The following is a 19,826-nucleotide window of genomic DNA, read 5'->3' on the forward strand; positions in this document are numbered from 1 at the left end:
TTGTGAGTATGTGTGAGAAAAATGATCTTTTGAGACTAACTCTTGGTTTTCGTTATTTACTTTCTTAAAATTTGGTTCTAACAAGTAAATAATCTTAATAAGTTATTAAATTTTAAGAAAATAAATAATAAAAATGAGGAGTAATTAATCTTAACTGATTCATAGTTAAAAATTGGTTCTGAAATAGTTCATTAATATGGCTTTAGAACTGGTTTAGGGGTTAAAAGTCAATTCTGTAAAGGATTGAAAACTAGCTAGTTCTGCACTGTTCTAAAGCCTTTGATGAGCAGTGTTGTTTCTCATTTTGTGATGAAGCTATGATGGGACATTTGATATTGGGGCTGAACATGACAAGGATTACTTATTGTATCCAAGTCCAATGAAATAAAGGTTTTGAAAGTTTACTCTAGGAGGCAGAAAGATATGGGAGTGGGAGGAAATTAGTAGAGTGTTCTGGTATCAAAATTGTTAGGAGTGGGAGAATATAGGTTGTGGCCAGTGGAGAGAGAATGAGGAGTTTTGGGAAAAGGAAAGTTCTTATTGCGAAGGGATTACAGAAGCCATGAGCTCTGGTTTATGAGAGATGTTCTGTATTGCGTTTTATTTTCTACTCGATTACAGCAATAATCTACTTTGTTTTTGAATATTCTTTACCTATCAGGCTATGTTGATTACTATTTCAATTCTTGCTGACTATATTTTTAAATTTTTATTTAAGTTATTAAGAGCATGAAAGTGTGTTTCGATATACAAAATTTTAACAGAGGAAATTAATTTATTAAAAAATTTGAATTTCTGTATTATAAAATTTATTATTTAGATGTTTTTTTAGAAGAATTTAAATTTTTAGAATTTTAAAATAAAATTTTAAATAACTAAAAATATGAAATTTTAATTTTCTTTTAAAAAAAAATGAGAAATTAAAATCCTCTTTGTTTCAAAACGTTTGCATATTTTTTTATTAACTTTATCATCTCTTTTAAAAGAAAATTTCTGAAATCCTTAAAATATTGAAAATTTTTGAATTTAATTTATTTTATCCAAATATAAAATTTTTAAAATTTAAAATTTATCAGAATTTAAAATTTTCTCATCCAATACCCTCTTAAGTGATTTTAAATAGTAATTTGTGATTATAATTGTGACCGCAATGTCAAGTATTTTGATTTTTAATAATCACATCGCGACGGTAATTATGACTATATCAGTCTCATTTTTCTACCATTGCCTGTTTAATAAAGATTTTTTTGGTTCATTATAACCGCAACCATAATTTAAAACCATATACCTCGGCATTCTTATCGAATTCTTGCCTACTCTTTCCTAATAAATACATAATGATGTCATCAATACTAATGTTGGTCAAATTTTGCATTTATTCATTCAGGCTAAATGGCTAATAGTAGAAAAACATAACTTCATAATAATAATATTAAAAAAAAACCTTCATATCCAAAATCAACAGAGATAATAAGTGGACCTCGTTTATTAAGTTTCAGAGCATACACACATATATTCCTTAAAAATTAAAACTTAATAAAAAATATATGAACTAATAAGATAGTTGTACAAAAAAAAAAAACAATCAATCCAATTTTCCAAACAAATATAAGAATTTAGCTTCTGTGCAGATCAGGAACACACTAAAGTTTTGTTTTGTCAAGAATGTGCTGTAGCTGCTTCTAGTATCATCTGAAATGCACTTTGAATGCATGACTTCAATTTCTCTTCATCTATAAAGTCCTTTTCCGTCTTTAGGGTAACTCTAAGCACTCCCACATAGCTCATAATTGAAATGGCAAGACTCTGCAATCCACATAATTAATTGATGTTTAAATAGATCGAGCTCTGGGTACGTAAAAAATAGCCTTAAAGCAAATAATTGAGAAATCATTCTTAAAATGTCATTTTCTTATTAAAAATCTATCATTTATAAAAAAATAAATTATTAAATTTGTGAGAATTATATTTTATTTCTTTCATTTTATTTTTTTAATAAAACTATGAAATATTTGTTAAAATTGAAATTTTAACCTTTTTTTTTGTTTCCCTCTAAAACCTCAACACACCACCACTCACATGATTGATTATGCAAAGTTGGAAAGATATCTAATTAGGATACCTCTGGTCCACCAGCCAATGTGAAATATAAGCCTTTCACTGGATGATTAGCTAAAGACATTTGTTGCATCGGTCCAACCAAGCTTGAAATCACTGCACTTGATTTCGTTACTGTCCCTCGAAGGTGTTTAGCTACTGCCTGCAACAAAATTAACCAATTATAAAAAAACCCTGTTGAGTTGAAGTTCTTATGTACTTAACATCGTGAAATCATATATATATATATATATATATAAATTGAATATGATTTCATGATGTTATTATACATAGATACTAACCTCTTGTCCTCTGAATTTGCTCTCCGTGTCCAAAAGAATCCCAGTGAGGGCAACAGCTAAAGATTGTTTCTTTCTCTTGATTATATTATGCGAGTCCCAGATAAAATCTAACGGGTTTGACATTTTGTTTTGATTTAATTTTGGAATTGGTACATGCAAGAAGGAGATTTTATTCCCCCATGGACCCTTGGCTTTATTATTCAGCATTTCATTTATTGATTGGTAACCTTCGATGTTTCTCGTATTCAATAAAACCAAAGCAGTGGAGTCTGCCGTTTTTGACTTGGAGTCCATGTCTTGCATATATAACCTAGTCCCATAGAACACGATTCCAGTGATCACATCGTTTATTGTCTGCCATTAGAGAGAATCATGTAAAGGAAACATGATAGTCTGATGTCAAAACACAATAGGAAAAGTTCATGGCATTAATATAATTAAGGCAAGAGAAAGCAGATAATGATTGAATGTCTTTAATTTGTACATAGTACTATATATGATTTAAGTGCTCTATATAAGTTCATAAAGGATTATAGTGACATGTAGAATATAGTTTTTCATGTTTTTTGTGTGGACATATTTTATCTCAAAATTAAAGGAATGACTTTTTGTTTCCAAGTTTTGTGTTTAAAAAATATTGTCATTTTTTAAAGGGTGTAATAATAAGCATGCGTCTATTATTTTCCTAAACTTTGAGGCACAAGTACATTTCAAATGAAAATCATATTTTTTAAGTAATGTTAACCACGTGGACGTAAATTAAACTCCTTTAAACATATTTTATGTTAAATTATGTACACAATATTCAAATCACTTTGCCGTTCAGATGTAAAATTAATTGCATAAAAAATTGAAAAAAAAACGTTTATCGTATACATAACTTAATTTCCATTTTGTAAAAAAAAAACTTAATTTCCTTAAAATAAATGATTTGGAGTCACTTAATTATATTACTTGACACTTTTTTCTTACACTTAGTGAAGTAAAGAAATAGTAAAAGATATAAGTATAATAAGTAATATAATACAAAAATAGAAAAAAATAATCGATGTTGATGAAGTGTATATTTATAATTAAAAAGTGTTCAAATATCATTGTTAATTTTAATTTCCTAGGACTTACAAACTATATGTGTATGCTCATTTCCATATAATTTAATTTAGAGTCGTGGTGTCAAATTATATATAAATTAAAGCTTGACGTACACCAAACTAACCAAGTTCCTACTACCACCGTCACAGTTTTTTTTATAAAAAAGAACTATTATTTCTTGGATGCATCTACATATATGTATTATGAAAAGTAGGTGATCTAAAAAAAAAAAAAAATTGGCATACGGGACTTAAAGTTGAAAGGCAAAGAGAAAATTTCAAGAATAAAAAAATGTTATCATGCATACCACTCCGAGCCTGGATTTGATGTCCTTGATATGGTCAATGGAGAAGTCCATACTTGATATGCAAATTGGGCGAAACTCGGTTCCTTCATCTCCTGACCTTATTGGTGTTTCATCATCACTAATGATGCTACTCTTCAATACACTCCATCCAAAATCTGAGACAGTGTTGAAGGCAGAGGAACACATCCAAGAAAACCTTCTCCAAAAGTTTTCGGTTGATGATTGTGGCTTTGATGGTCTTAGAGAAGGAAATGACAAGGGTAGAGAGGGGTCATCAGCTCTTTGTAGACAAGAAAGAAGTGCACCAACGAGAGAATAACCATCTCCAAGTGCATGGTGAAGCTTAAATATTATGCTGCTAGATGCATCATTTGTGGGGTAATTGATTATGTGAATGGACCATAGAGGTTTGCTTTGTGGTAATTGCTCCATTGCCATGCTTGATAAATAATCATGGAAAAACTTGTCGTAGGATTCCACTGTTTTGCCTTTGGGGAATTTGGGAAAGTGGACATGCTCTTTCAAATTCACATCAACTTGCTTCCATCGTTTCTCTCCATCTTTATCTTGGACCTGGTTTCATAAACAATGGAAGATTATCAGACTTAATAAATTAATGATCAAATTAACTTAGTACTTATGAGATGATGATATATATTGAGTAAACAAAAACAAAAGATTAAAGCAAATTAAATTATAATGCAAACTATCTATAGAAATTAATTAATACCCTTTTGGAATTAAAATTTGTGTTATCTTGATTTATCATCTTGTTAATTATATAGTATTCTTATGCTCATGATCCTAATTAATATAGATATGAAAATAAATTAAACAGCATAAAAAGGGAAGCTAGAGAGAGAGAGAGAGAACCATGACGGAGGAGAAGCGTGGATTGATGGGAAGAAAAACATCTTTAATAAGAGCGAAGGTTTGCAAGTCATGTATGGGAACTTCAAATTCCAAAACTCCAATGATGTATATGCATAGCACAGAACTGTTGAAGTATTGTCCCATAGGACTAACTGGTTCTTCTTGCTCCTCTTTTAGGTATTCCATAAGGCTATATTTTTTGTCACGTTCAGAGAGAGAGAGAGAGATAAAAGCTATAAAACCACTGAAGTTTTACAACCTGAGAATTAAGCGGGAATATGGAACCTTATATATATTGTAAATAGATTAGAGAGGGAATTTTTAAATAAACTAGGGTGCCAGAGATACCTTGCAAAAGCAACGTGTAATTTACCTTTAAAATTGAGTAAGTGATTTTACTTTGATAGGAACACGGCAGGGCAAGAGTGACCGATCAACGACAGCCACCAGAAATTTTGGTGCCTGTCATATATAAAATATTGAGAATATCAAAAGTTTAAGAGAAAATAATTTTTTAATATTATTCATAAAAAAAACTACGCACCTATTACCAAAATGAAATTGTGATTTTAATTAAAGAATTATTAGCAAATTCTAAATAGTAGTGTACACATACTATATATCACTGCCAGCATCACCTCCAATTATTTATCACACTATCTATTACATTAATTTTAAGGTACTTTTTCATAATAATAAAATGTGATGAATACACGTCTTCATGGATTAGTTGTTCTCTGAAACAGGTAGGTGTAACAAAATTAAAAGGAAAATATATTATAATTATTTTCCTGAAATATATATTATAATTTTCATTGACTGCAGTTAACATTATGATGGATTATTTTTTAACAATTCTCATAAAACATCCGACAGTTTTGTAGAAGTCAGAATATACGTATTGTTTTTCATACATTCGGTAAAAACAGCTTAAGTGATTTCAGCTATGAACTTTCAAAATGGTTTTAATTCTTAGTATATATTAAGACGCTGTGATAGGTTTACCAATAATCACCGAAGATCGCTGGCTAACGAAGTATCGAAAGCTGACAGAATAGAATGTATATTTGTCCAATATGTTTGTCAGTACACAGCCGCCATGTAGCACGAGATACATTATTTGCTAATACTGTTTTTTTTTTTAAGCATTCAACGATTAACTTGCAAACTGTTGAATTGTTCAAGATGAATGACAGAGTCAGCTTGGTTAGATGATCCTTTTTCCTGAGCTAATCTGTTGATCTTATGAAAAGAACTTACGTACAATTTATATAGAAATATATAATTTAATTTTTTTTATTATAGAAAATAAGTAAATACTTATACGATAATTAAATATGTGTTTAAGTATTTAATTTAATGGTTTATTCTAATAAATGCATCCTATTAGTAGTTTAATTTTCATATATGAACGCTTAACGATTCTTACATTGTCAATTCATTATAAATCATACTAAAATATCACTTTTAAAGGCGCACAATATTATAAAAGTAAAAAAATTTATTATATATAACCATCATTAATTAAATGATAGTTGAGTACAAATAACTTTTACATCGTCAATACTTTTAATTAAGTTTGTACTAAGATAGTCTTAGATTACAACATTATCTTATCTTGAATTTATGTTTTTTATCTTAATTTTTTTTTCTTTCTCATTTTTCACTTTTCTTATCTTATTCTTTTTCTTTATCTTCTAATTTTATCTTTAAATATTTTATCTTTTCTTTATCTTATTTTTTATCTTTTTTTATTTGATATTTTAAATTTATTATCTCTTGGTTGTAAATCGGATTTGTATTAATCTAAATATAAACAAAGTTTTTTTAAATTTAACACTTAAACTTTCAAATATTTTATTACTTATGATAAATTTGATCTACTTATTAATGAATTAAAGGTACCATACAATAAAGGTTTAAGATTTGATTTAATTTTGTAGTGATTTTTTTTAAGGAACCAAAAAGTATTCAACAAACGAAGGTAAAATCAGGACTATGACGTACTGCAGGAAGAAAAGGTTATATTTTAGTGTTTTGGTAGTGGTGAGAATGGGAAGATTTGACGGAGAGGAAAGAAAGTGTCCATGTTTGATTTTTGTAAGGATGAGATTAACCCAATCACTATTGTGTCAAAGCATTGTCACTAACTTTTCTTTTTCACCTGCTCCTTTTTTTCCTGATTTCATTCGTACTCTCAGCACATGCATGTAAAGCTAGTACGTACTATATTGATCTGATATATAGTTCTAAATAACATGATATAGGGATGCATGTAATGGTGCCAGAGTTGGGTTTTGAAAACAAAAATCAAATAAAGTAGAATGCAATGGACAATGTAGTTCACCAATGTATTTAGACAGATTTCTACCTAATGAAACATATGATCAACTGGTTAATTTGATTTGTTGACATCATATATAACTTTTAACATGATATATATAAATTACATTTTAGACATCAAACTAAAATTGGGATATATTTTATAATATAATTTAATATAAATATAATGTCATATTGTATAAAATATTTATTTTTTAAATTAATAAATTTTTACTATTAATATGTAATTATTAAAAAAGTATAAACTTTAAGAGAATATAAAATACCGAGTCAGTTTGATATAACTTGAAATTTAACTTTTTTTAGGCAAATAACTTATACCATTTCATTCATAATAAAAAAATTAATATAAGTAGAAATGAAACAATGGTATTTAACATCCAAAAAACTGCCAAATAAAATGCATCTCAAGCCAAATATCGCAAAAACAAGATATTTTTTTTGACTCCCTTGCAAGAACATGACATGATCAATTTGTTTGTCTTTGAATAAAATGCACTTTCAACGTGAAATTTAACTTGAACATTAGAGATCATTTCTAAATTTTAACACATTGAAATTAACTTCAAACCAAGTCAGACTATTTGGACAAGAAAACTCTTAAACACCTGTACGTAGTTAATTAATTACGATTGATGATGAATAAAAAGATCAGATTTTTTTCGTGTCTCGGTCCCTAGATTCGACATGCTATAAATTAACCTTTACACCAACAAACTTAATACTTACTTATAGTAACATGAAATGTTGGAGTATTATATTAGCTTATATTGGTGACAAATTATATGTATGTATTGCTTAAAATGTTAGGTAACCTATTATGTGTCCAAATAAAATATCAACGGTAGAGGATCATATCATGTTGGATCGGAGTATCAATAAAATTTTACCTTTGATAAAGTGGAGAAAATGAGAATTCATGTCTTCTTCACAGATGTGTTTGTAACCTGCACGAAAAGAAACTTCTATGTGTAAATTAACAGCAATAAAGGAAACACGGTTGGCGCTGCAGGTTTTGTGCATGCAAATGGGGAATTGCATGGCATGGCATGGGCAAATGCAAAAAGGTGAATATTTTTTGTCATAAGAAAACACGCGGTTTGCGCTGCAGGTTTTGTGAAAAAGGGGAATTACATGGTATTAGGTGGATGTATGTTTTTTGTTGGAATCTAGTAAACGCTAGTTGCTCATGGTCTATAGAGTTGTTGGCTATTTGTTGTATATAAGTTATATTTATTTTATAAGCAAAAGAAACTTAATTAGAGTATTAAGGGTAGTCTAATTGAATACAAAACCCACAAACTCAATAAAGAATACAGTAACCTGCATGCGTCCTATTGGATTGATGATACATCTATGAGCAAAAGTATATATTTGAGACCCCCTGCCCCACCCCCTTGTAGAAAGCCAACCCCATAAACTAACCTTTACAAGATCTATCAAGTGAATAAGATCAAAATGAAAGATTACTATATTGTGTTAAATTTTCTCATAAATTCTTGTGGGTTACAATTAATTGTGACATTTTATTTTGCAAAAAAACATGTTAATTTTATGATTCATTTAATGGTATTTAAGCCACTAACAATCTAATTAATGATAATGACCCCTTTGGACACCTAATATTTTTTTGGAACAGCCAAAACAATTATATTGATAATATGAGAAAGCACAGTAGATGACACAAGGAGTGGTGGCATCAACCATGCAGAGTGATTACAAAGTTGAAAATATGAGTGCCCCTGTATGTACTGATACAGCCCGATCGTAACAGAGACCCATTCATATAAGTTTAGAGAAAATATAGGATTTCGAATCACAATCCCAACTTCATGGTTTCTGTTAACTTGCTTCCCAAAATCCATAGTATCAACGACACAAACATGAATACTTTGACATAACCAATGTCTAAACTATAAAACACGGGACACCGCATACAAAAACAAACAAAGAGATTTTAATAAAATAAAATATGTGTAATATACGATAAAATATCTAGATGGATGGTATATTCATTTTTTTAAATCAATTTTTTTTTTCAAGTGACGACTTAAGTGTTTAAATCAACAAAATATAATTTTGAATCGAATACTTAATAAGAAATAAGAAGTATTAAATAAGTGTTGGTGTCGAAAACATACAACAACACTTCAAACAAGAGAGGTATTTATGCTTCATAGAGGGTAATGCAAAAGAAGCAACATGAAGTTTAATAGGGCCATGCAACCTTCGTGGTTGCTAAATGAAGTGCAAAAGTTTTATCTATATATCAAAATGTTTAAGGGGTCGCAGCCAATAAATTGAAGTAACACACAGAAAATATAAACGGATAAGTTATAGTTAGTTTCCTCTATGCTACTGTTTGCTATCTTATGTTATTTTCTGTGATTAGTCCCATTTAGCAATAATTACTAGTAGCCATGCATGTAACAGCACACTATATGTGCAGATGTATCATCCACTGGTATTAACGAGAATCATTCAATCGTGTTCAGTATTTTAAATTTTCTCTTCATAACTTAACTTTCAATCTCTTTTCTCTTCATTCTTCATCAACTGCCGTATACCATCAGAAAAACATTTGAAGAAATTATATGAACCAGTGCTCTCCGGTTCACACGTCAAGGTGTAGGCTTCATACTTTTGTGCCATGCATGTTCATATGTAGGGAAAAAAAAGTGTAATCAATTCTGATTTCTGACAAATACTGTTGTCCCTGGTTCCTTTTGTATCTCTTTCCGTGAAATTCTTATGATTTTTCTTGTGGTGGCCGCTGCTGTTGTTCATAAAGATAAACCCAAAATGACAATGCTCTCCTCAATGGGGCAAAGCAGCAAATTCTATGCTTATGAGTGTTGTAGTCAAGCTGGGGATTGAGAATAAAAGGGTGGCCAGCTAGCATGTTAGCCACAGAACTTTACAAAAGTTCAGTTTCTCATACATCTCAGAAACAAACTTTTCATCTCTCAAAAATACTACCCATTAACTAGTTAGCTCATAACCGAGTTCAAACTTTTCTTGTTATTTATGGTGCGGTTATTATGGGGATTGTATTGGATTTAGAAGCCATGCCTACACCATCAAAGCTTTAATTGGAAGCAAATGCTATACTAAAGAGTGGATGGTGGAATCAATCGCAATCAGATACCCACAATATCTGTTTGTGGGATGGTATATCTTGCAATGATGCTGGAAGCATAACTAGAATCACATACTCGAATTCTACACAAGGGATTTAATTTGTAACACTAAACCTCTCTGCTTTCAAGAATTTAGAATGGCTAGAGGTCTCAGGAAGTGGACTAAGAGGGACAATCCCAACTGAAATTGGTAATCTCCATGGCTTTGAAGCAGAGGTGCCGACTTTTGATGAGAGTTTCAGAAATGAGGCCAAAGTATTATCAGACATAAAGCATCGAAATATCGTGAAGCTATATGGATTCTGCTTGCACAAAAGAATCATGTTGTCTGATGATGAGGAAGCAATGGAATTGGATTGGAGAAAGAGAGCTAACATCGTGATAGGCACTGCACATGCTCTGTCATATCTTGATCATGACTGCACCCCTCCAATAGTGCACAGAGACATATCAGCCAGCAATGTCTTGCTTAACTCAGAGTGGGAGCCTAGTGTTGGTGACTTTGGCACAGCTCGATTCCTCAGCCTCGATTCATCAAATCGAACTATAGTTGTAGGAACCATTGGATATATAGCTCCAGGTAAACTATTCACATCATTTCATTTAGTCTTCATATTTTGGTTCCTTTCCCTTTTATTACCTATGTCCTCTACTTCATATGATTTGATGCAGTGCATCCCTAATCAATAATAGCAAGCAGATGCACTAGTTTTGAATATTGAGTGTATATAAATTGTAGATTTTAATGATGTTACTTTTTCAATCATTTTCCATTTGATTTTTGAATGTGCTCGTGTTAATGTTTTAAATTAATGCAGAGCTAGCGTATAGTATGGTTGAGTGAAAAGTGTGATGTGTATACCTTCGGGGTGGTGGCACTTGAAACTTTGATGGGAAGGCATCCTAAGGAAATACTATCGTCACTTCAATCAGCTTCTACGTATAATGGCATCACATTATGTGAAATATTGGACCAACGCCTCCCACACCCAACAGTCAGTTTTACTGGACATAGTTCGTGTTGCCATAGTCGAATTTGCATGCTTAAATCTCAACCCTTCCTCTCTCCCAACAATGAAATGTGTCTACAAATGTTTTCTTACTCAGCTCACACCATTAAACATTCCCTTGCGTGAAATTTCATTGCAGCTGCTCATGGGTCAAGAATTCAAGGGTTATTTAAATGTGTGAACTCCTGGAAGTGTATCTTCTAATTGAAGTTAGATCACATCAGCATTCAATAAAAACTGTAACGATTCTCAATAGTGTATCTCCTGAAAGTGTACTTTGGTCATGTTACAGTTCTGTAAAAAAGTTTCAAATATATTTTAGTCATGTGCATTTCATTACAATTCCTTTTCTCTACAGTTGTTAAAAATAGATGGAAAGCTTGTATCACCATCCGAGTGTAAGCAGATGGTGATAGGTGGAAATTTTCGTCTATTTTCTAATGGAATAATGAATAGAAATGTAGTAAAACTCACAGCTTTATAATGTTTAGAGACTTTCTACCCGATTTAAAAGTAACATATTCACAGCACGCACATAGTTAAATACAGATAAAGATTTTACTTACTACTAAGGGAGTCTAATTCAATTTTTTTATTTTTTATTAAACTTAAGCATCAACGTTCCCTTGCAGTAGATCCAGTGCCAACTTCGAATCTGTCTGGCACATGATGTTACGGTATCTCAGGTTCCAAGCTTTGCAGAGACCATGCATAAGGGCAAACAGCTCTGCCTTGAGGTTGGTGAAACCCAATATCCAGTTACCATGGTGGTCTCGAAAAATGCCATCCAGGTTCAGTTTGATAGCCGTAGCTGGTGGTGGTTCCCAACGCACTTCTCGCAGTAGAGTCTGCTTCGGTGTACTCTGGTGACTCTTCAAAATAGCATCATATAAGCACTGAATTCCTCTGATAATCCTCCAAGTAGTCCATGCGATTTCCTGAAAGATAAGAGCCTTCCTAGACTTCCAAAGAACCCAACAGGGTATTGTGGAGTAGAAGTGTGAGGTGAAGTCTCACATCGAGTAATAAACAGGTTGAACACCATATAAATGAGAAGACCCATAAGCTTGAGCCTTTGGGTTAGAGTGTGGTGTACTCTGGTGACTCTTCAAACTAGCTAATACCATAAATTGGCATGGATGACAGGACAGATTTTGCTAAAGTGACTCTTCCAGGTGAACACCATATAGATGAACTTTGCCACTATCCCAATTTTACAATTTCTGGAAGAGTTAGGAATTTAAGCTATAAAGGAATTTAGTTTCTGGAAAAGGATAATATTGGAAATTTATTTTAAGGGGAATGCTCTTAGCTGTTGGGGAGTGTATATAACAATTGTCATGGTATAATATTTTTAATATTTTACGGTGTGTATAAAATGATATGACGTTGTTATTTTTTCAGCAGTAAATATATTAAAAACGAGAAAATATATAATTTAGGATAAATATAAGTTGCAGTAAAAACAAATGTTAAATTCTTTAAGTTAAAAGAATAAAAGAGTAAAACTGGAGAAGTCCAAAGCTAAAAGTTCTCTTCATTCGGAGCAAAAGCAATAGTGCAACACTACCATGTGATTGCCAAATGAAATGCAAAATGGTTTGATCTATATATCTAAGACGTTTAAGGGGCCGAGCAAATATACCATAGCAACGAATCAATAGAAGTAACACACAGAAAGTGTAAAGGGATAAGTTACTTATAGTCGGTTTCTTTTAAAAGCTTCTTATTTTTAATAAATATTTAATTTTTATGTTTATTATCGAATAAATTTTTATTTTATATTAAATCTTTAATAAAATAATAATTTTATTTTTCATCCTTAATATTTTATTTTAGTTTCTAATAAATTAGTAAATTTTATATTTACTTTCTAAAAAATTCAGAAAATTTCTTATTTTATTAAGAACTAAAAAAAGTGTCAAAAATAAAAAAAAATTATGCAAAATAAATACAAAAATGAGATAGTCTAAGTTTATTTTAAACTACTGTTTGTTATCTTTTGTTATGTTCTGTTAACTGGTCACAATGCAGCAATAATTATTATATATAAATGTATGCTCAAGTTGTATCAATCTCTTTAATCCTTGTTCATCTACTGCTCCGATACGATTAGAAACCTCCAAGAAATTATACGCACCAGTGCTCCTTGATTTTGTACAACATGGTGTAGGCTCCAACCAACGAGTGGACTAGATGGGACTATCCCGCCTGAAATTGGTAATCTCCACAAACTCACTTATCTCGATTTGTCCTGGAATTCTCTTCATGGGACCTTGCCCATTTCGATTACAAAACTCACAAAATTAGAATGGTTTGACATCAGTAACAACTTCGTGAAATACCAACAGAGCTTGGATACTTGTCATCCTTAAAAATACCACATCCGCTAGTCGAGTATATAAGTGAGGAATAACTCTCACCCTTTAAACTAGCTTTTGGGGTTGAATTAGACATAAACTCACAGTCTAAATATTCTAAGAAGTCTCACCAGAAAAGTCCCTCCATTTCCACCCAGTGGGATTCAAATGGACATTTCCTATAATAATTTGAAGGGTCCCATTCCAAATGGTTTCCCTGCGTCTTCGCTAATAGGCAACAAGGATGTATGTAGCGACAATTCGTATATCCAAACCCTACTCCATTTCAAGCCTTGTCCAGCCCACCGCAAATATCTGGTCATAGTTCTTCCAATCCTTGTTTTTCTAATCATGACCTTCTTACTGCTTGTTTATCTGAGGCATATTCGCCTTGCAATTAAGAAAAAACATGCAAAGAAAGCAGTGATGACTAAGAATGGGGATTTATTTTGTATATGGAACTATGATGGAAGCATAGCCTATGAAGACATCATTAGAGCTACCGAAGATTATGACATGAAATATTGTATTGGAACTGGAGCATACGGGAGTGTTTATAAGGCACAATTACCAAGTGGCAAGGTTGGTGCCTTGAAAAAACTTCATGGCTTTGAAGCAGAGGTGCCGGCTTTTGATGAGAGTTTCAGAAATGAGGTCAAAGTATTATCAGAAATAAAGCATCGACATTTTGTGAGGCTGCATGGATTCTGCTTGCACAGAAGAATCATGTTTTTGATCTTTGAGTACTTGGAGAAGGGAAGCTTGTTTTCTGTGTTGTTTGATGATGTGGAAGCAATGGAATTGGATTGGAGAAAAAGGCACTGCACATGCTCTGTCATATCTTGATCATGACTGCACTCCTCCAATAGTGCATAGAGACATATCAGCCAGCAATGTCTTGCTTAACTCAGACTGGGAGCCCAGTGTTGGTGACTTTGGCACAGCTCGATTCCTCAACCTTGATTCATCCAATCGAACTATAGTTGCCGGAACCATTGGATATATAGCTCCAGGTAAATCATTCTCAATCTTCCTTTTTTTTAGTTCCTATAGCCCTTTTCTCTATTTCCTCTTAATTCAATATGCAATTGGACTAGTTTGTAATGCTAAGTTTATATCAATTGTAGATTTTGTCTATCATTGTTATTCTTATAATATTTTCTTTTTGATCATGTAATCTGTCTATGTCTATCTGATGAGTAATCTGTCTATGTCTATCTGATGAGTGCAGAACTTGCCTTCAAAATGGTTGTGAACGAAAAATGTGATGTTTATAGCTTTGGAGTAGTTGCACTTGAAACTTTGGTGGGAAAACATCCTAAGGAAATGCTATCATCAGTACCCCAATCAGAATTTTCTTGTAGCATTACATTATATGAAGTATTGGACCAGCGCCTTGCAGCACCAAATATGGCAGATTCATTAGACATAGTTCGTATTGCCATAATAGCATTTGCATGCTTGAATCCCAATCCTTGTTTGCGGCCAACAATGAAACAGATCTCTCAGTGTTTTCTGACTCAACCAACTTCGTTAGCCATTCCTTTACGTGAAATTTCGTTGCAGCAGCTCAAGAATCAAGCGCTCGAATTATTTACAATTGTCAACTCCGTGTAGAGAATCTTCAAAATGCAGTTGATTGTCGCTATCATTTATTAAAGACTTTGTCCAACTATATTTTCACAAGGCTAACAAAAATAGATACTGCAATAGCACTTCATAGAAAAAAATCACCAACAAAACATTATTATTGGTAGTTTAAACAAAAGAACCACGAAACATAAATGACTTATGTCAACAATTTCATTATTTTTTTAAGGCTAAAAAAATAATGAAATTGTTGACATAAGCTAACCTAAAAAGAACAATGAAAAACTGTTGACATAATAAGTTATTTATGGCTGCGGTTCTTTTGTTTAAAATGCTAATAATATATTTTGTCAGCGGTTTAACACGGAACTGCAGAGATGAGTCATTTCTATTTTTTGTTTCAATTAACCTCTTGCTTCTGTTGTTTGTTGTTCAAGATGGCAACATCTAGCATTAAACCACAAACAATTTTGTTTTTGGGTGTGGTTATATGGTTCAAAATTAATTCTATCAAAATCAATTTTACCTAATTTTAAAATAAACTTTAAATCATATTTCTTAGCAATTTAGGGTGGGTTTGGGAGCCGTGAATAGGGGTAAAAGTGGGATAGATCATTTGCCAGGGGAACTGTGGTCCAGTCTGTTTAAAGTCTCGTATGACTCAGTTTAACTAATAAAAAGATCCAATTCAATTTTTTTAAACAATCTTTTTAGTTAAATAGAACAGATCATAGGTCTTAAGAAAGATTTATTAGTCTAACGGATTGTTTGTTTAAAAATTATTTTTTTAATGAAAAAATATGATCATTTATATATATATATATATATATATATATATATATATATATATATATATATGACTCTAACAGATTATAAGTTAAGTAATAAAAGTTAACCATATCGGCATCAATTACATAAAATAGCTTTCTTTATTGGGGCAAAATAAATTATTGATGTGCATAGGAAGGGAATATTTTGTAGTTAAATTAACATAGCTAGATAACAAAGGATATATTTATATGCCCTAAATAGGCCTTTAAATGGCGAATTACGGCACATGAAGAGAGAAAGGCGAGGAAGTCATGAAGTCCCAAAAATTCTGGTGGTTTGGGAGAGGCATGAAATAGGGTTACATGTTTGAATTTTTAGGTGGATCCTACGGACAAAATCTCCCACGCAAATATGAGAAGAAGCCCGTGGAAATTTTTTTGTTTTGTGTGCAGCAATGTGCTCTCCGCAGCTGGCATGCCATTGGGTTGGTTTGCCTTTTGTCCTTGTCCATTGAAGCTACCTTGGTTTCTTATACGTAGTGGTACTGCTTTATAAACCACCAGCTAGATTTGCTCATTTTTCAGCCCATAGATAAAATAGTTCACCTTACCCTTTCAATTTCCATTACACTGATTAGGTGAACTTTGCATGCATTTTTCCACAACTTGATCTCAATCTCAAGATTCCAAAGTACCAATATGAAATAAAATATATGCTTAAAGAAGGCAAAAGAAGAATTCCATGCATTTTTAATTATTCATGATCCATACTGCACAGCCGAGCTGGAAATCCACCTAGGAGGCACATGTGTCATAACTCAGCAATATTAATATTTTTTTACTTCAGCCTAACTTAAATATTATTTTATATTATTCTGTAATACAATAATGTATACATATAGGAAAGAAATTACACTGCTCAAAGTCCACCGACTCCTCATGACTCTAATAGCAGATTTAATTTGCTCAAACTTTATACACCAATCTACTGCACATAAATAAATCGGAAAAAAAAACTGAATAAAAAAGATTGTATTGTATAATTTGTCCTCATATCATATCATTAATTAATATCCAAAAATCATTTATATAGGGTCAATGGAAACGCTGGTGGTGCTGATCAGGCCTGGGCCAAAAGTTCTGTGGTGCATCAATGTTGTGAAACATGTTGCACAAGCCATCATCTTGAAGGAGTTGGGTTATGCTGTTTGGCTTTAACGAATTTGGTAGTAGGTTTTTAATGTTATGAGAAGATATAGGACTGTTCAAACCTAGTGCTCTTGAGGGATCTAAATTTAGATCTGAGTTGTTATCATTTCCATTGCTCCATGAACCCTCAGTTTCTTTCTTAAGGCTGATTATTCCAGCTTCACAACAATCCCTACTTTTTACAGCTTGTAACTGCAAACAACATATAGTAGGAGGAAAAAATGTAATTAAAAACAAGTCAATATTATCAAGTATCCACATGCCTTTGGTAGACAGATTCTGATGGGTGCTAAAGGCTTACTTGGATCTAGTGTAACTGTGTCTGTTGGTCATAGTAAAAATCAAAAGACATTGAAAACAAAAACATTAATTACTACGTACTAAGATGCTGATATGGGGTCTGACAGTAACACAGATATTCTTCACAAGAATGACCAACTTATAATCAAGAATGACCACTTTATTAAAAAGTCACTAGTACATGTGTTATAGTATATAGTAATACAAAAAATGAAATGGAGTTTTAGAAATGAAACGCACCAAAACTCAAACAAGGAAAAGGGTGTTCCTCTTCTAGCTAACAAAAGTCAAACAAACAAGGGTATGCTTTCTTTTCTTCCAACATGAAAAATCTCAATTTATACAACCATTAAAGAAGACAGCACTGAAATTTCATATAGAACAATAAGGAGTAGGAAAACTTCCTACTCACAATATAACAAATTGAATACAAGCAAGTCAAGGACGAGAATATGTAGAGAACAAAATTTAAATTTAGATTAAAAAATGTAAAAGGAATGAGAAACCACATTCTTTTATTTTCAAAGAACGAATTTTAGAATTGCAGCCCTATTCTGCTATCATGGTCCATATACAAATTAATGGCTAATTATTTGTTTAATGAATATTGAATATATATCTGAATCAAGATCAAGAACAACAATTTAGTTATAGATCCTGAACAATAAATTCGTATTTATCGATTTTTCCAAAAAAGTTCATTACTTTGATAAAAAAAAAAAGAAACCACCATGGAAAATTCAACGATTGATCCGAGCACAATAGATAATAATTAGCTTGAAGCAAGCTAGAACCATTAAATCATTAATTATTACCTCTGCCTGTAGTTTCTGGTTCCGAACCTTAAGAACATCATTATCAGCCTTGACTGCTTCAAACTGCTTCTTGAGGACTTCATATTCTTTCTCCAATTGCTTGGTTTTCCATCTAGCCCTTCTATTCTGAAACCATATGGCAACTTGTCTTGGCTGCAACCCCAAAGCCTTAGCTAACTGCACTTTCCTTTCTGGCTCAAGTTTGTTCCCCTGATCAAAACTCTTCTCAAGGGCCTTCACCTGTTCCAAATTCAACCTCTTCTTCTTCTCCCCACTCTGGAAGACCCCATCATCGGATAACTCATCATCTCCATGTACTTCATTGCACTTGTTCTCTATGCCTGATAACGACATGGACCGCTTCAACATGAAAGGTGCACCCCCTACGACATAAAACACAAAATTACAATGTTGTGTTATCAAAACGACAGAGTAAATAGTATTGTTTTTATCTGCAAATGTTAGCGCTTGTTAGAATGTTAAATTTTTTTTATTAACAGAGAAAATCGAATTCTTAATCTTTTTTATCCTTTCTTCCTTCTTAACCATCCGATCTATCTTATATCTTCATAAATAATATATTTACTAACAATATAAAACTATTATATTATCATCCAATGATAAACAATAATATATAGTAAGTTTATTGTTTTTTCTAATTACTATCGTAAACTGATATTAACGATAATTTCTAATTGATTAATTAAAACTATATAAATTAAATTTATTCACAAAGAGAAAATAATATATGTACTTATATGCACTGTTATCTAATTATAAACCGCCATACTATAAGTTGGTTGATTTTTTCAATGATTTTGAATTTTGAATAAATTATTCACAGCAGAAAATGAGGAAAAGATAGATGATTGAACCTTGAAAGTGCTGGGGTGGCAAAGAGGGGAAGGGGTCGAGAGAGGTTGGAGGGAAGTGGCAGTGATCTTCTTCATGAGTAGTGTTAAACGTGAAACCGTGAGAAGGTAGGAAGGCCATGGTAGAATAAGATGATGAGATGTGATAGTGATATCGTTCTCATGCAAAGTGGTGTCTCTATCTCTCTCACTGTTTCGCTTTAAGGCTGATAACAGGGTTTGGCTCGCACTCTCATGATGACAAAAGTTTCAGAAAGGGAGATGATGATGATTACGACGACGATGTGTGCTGTGTGCTGTGTGCAGTGTGCAGAGACTCAAGGACAATGATTTTTAAGTACTGACAACTGAGAGAGAGAAAGAGAATGAGAGTTAGATCCCAGTTCGAATTTACTCTAATTAACTCTAACTTTTATATATACTGTAGACTTTTACGCTGTGTTCGGTTCATGGCGTGGAAATAAAATGTCCAAGACAGAAATGCCATTGGAGAATTTGGTACTAGTGAGTTTGAAGAGAGGCAATTGATTACAATCTTGTGGGGGTTCTGAGCGTAAGTTTCTGTCTTCGCAAAATTTACTTTTTGAATAAAAAAAGTCTATTATTTCACTTAAATAATCAATTTTTTTTACCGATTTAATCAAATATTTATGCATTATAATTGATTTTTATGGTTATCAGCACCAGGTAATTGATTATTTGTGTATCATAATCGAATTTTGTGTGTCCATTTAATTCCCTCCTCT

The 19,826-nt window shown here is 32.0% G+C and overlaps 4 protein-coding genes across 4 annotated transcripts; 1 reads left to right on the forward strand and 3 right to left on the reverse strand.

Moving 5' to 3' along the window:
- Positions 1-1,466: 1,466 nt before the first annotated feature.
- LOC100782384 (O-acyltransferase WSD1) lies at positions 1,467-4,932 on the reverse strand. The gene is made up of 5 exons (XM_003551679.5): positions 4,672-4,932; positions 3,799-4,371; positions 2,400-2,753; positions 2,123-2,260; positions 1,467-1,806 (listed from the first exon to the last, which is right to left on the reverse strand). The coding sequence occupies exons 1-5, from the start codon at positions 4,855-4,857 to the stop codon at positions 1,660-1,662; spliced, it is 1,398 nt and encodes a 465-aa protein (XP_003551727.1). The 5' UTR covers positions 4,858-4,932; the 3' UTR covers positions 1,467-1,659.
- A 6,840-nt stretch (positions 4,933-11,772) lies between these two features.
- LOC106797040 (uncharacterized) lies at positions 11,773-13,672 on the reverse strand. The gene is made up of 2 exons (XM_014770723.1): positions 13,656-13,672; positions 11,773-12,121 (listed from the first exon to the last, which is right to left on the reverse strand). Exons 1-2 carry the CDS (start codon positions 13,670-13,672, stop codon positions 11,773-11,775), a joined length of 366 nt encoding a protein of 121 aa, XP_014626209.1.
- Positions 13,673-13,855: 183 nt separating this feature from the next.
- LOC102660074 (MDIS1-interacting receptor like kinase 2) lies at positions 13,856-14,459 on the forward strand. Its single transcript, XM_041012178.1, has one exon. It carries the CDS (start codon positions 13,876-13,878, stop codon positions 14,368-14,370), a length of 495 nt encoding a protein of 164 aa, XP_040868112.1. The 5' UTR covers positions 13,856-13,875; the 3' UTR covers positions 14,371-14,459.
- A 2,274-nt stretch (positions 14,460-16,733) lies between these two features.
- Positions 16,734-19,605, reverse strand: LOC100783460 (homeobox-leucine zipper protein ATHB-20). Its single transcript, XM_003551681.5, has 3 exons — positions 19,084-19,605; positions 18,209-18,591; positions 16,734-17,285 (listed from the first exon to the last, which is right to left on the reverse strand). The coding sequence occupies exons 1-3, from the start codon at positions 19,199-19,201 to the stop codon at positions 16,980-16,982; spliced, it is 807 nt and encodes a 268-aa protein (XP_003551729.1). The 5' UTR covers positions 19,202-19,605; the 3' UTR covers positions 16,734-16,979.
- Between the last annotated feature and the right edge of the window lie 221 nt (positions 19,606-19,826).

The sequence above is a fragment of the Glycine max genome, chromosome 18, assembly GCF_000004515.6.
Source record: "Glycine max cultivar Williams 82 chromosome 18, Glycine_max_v4.0, whole genome shotgun sequence".
Lineage (NCBI taxonomy): Eukaryota > Viridiplantae > Streptophyta > Magnoliopsida > Fabales > Fabaceae > Glycine > Glycine max.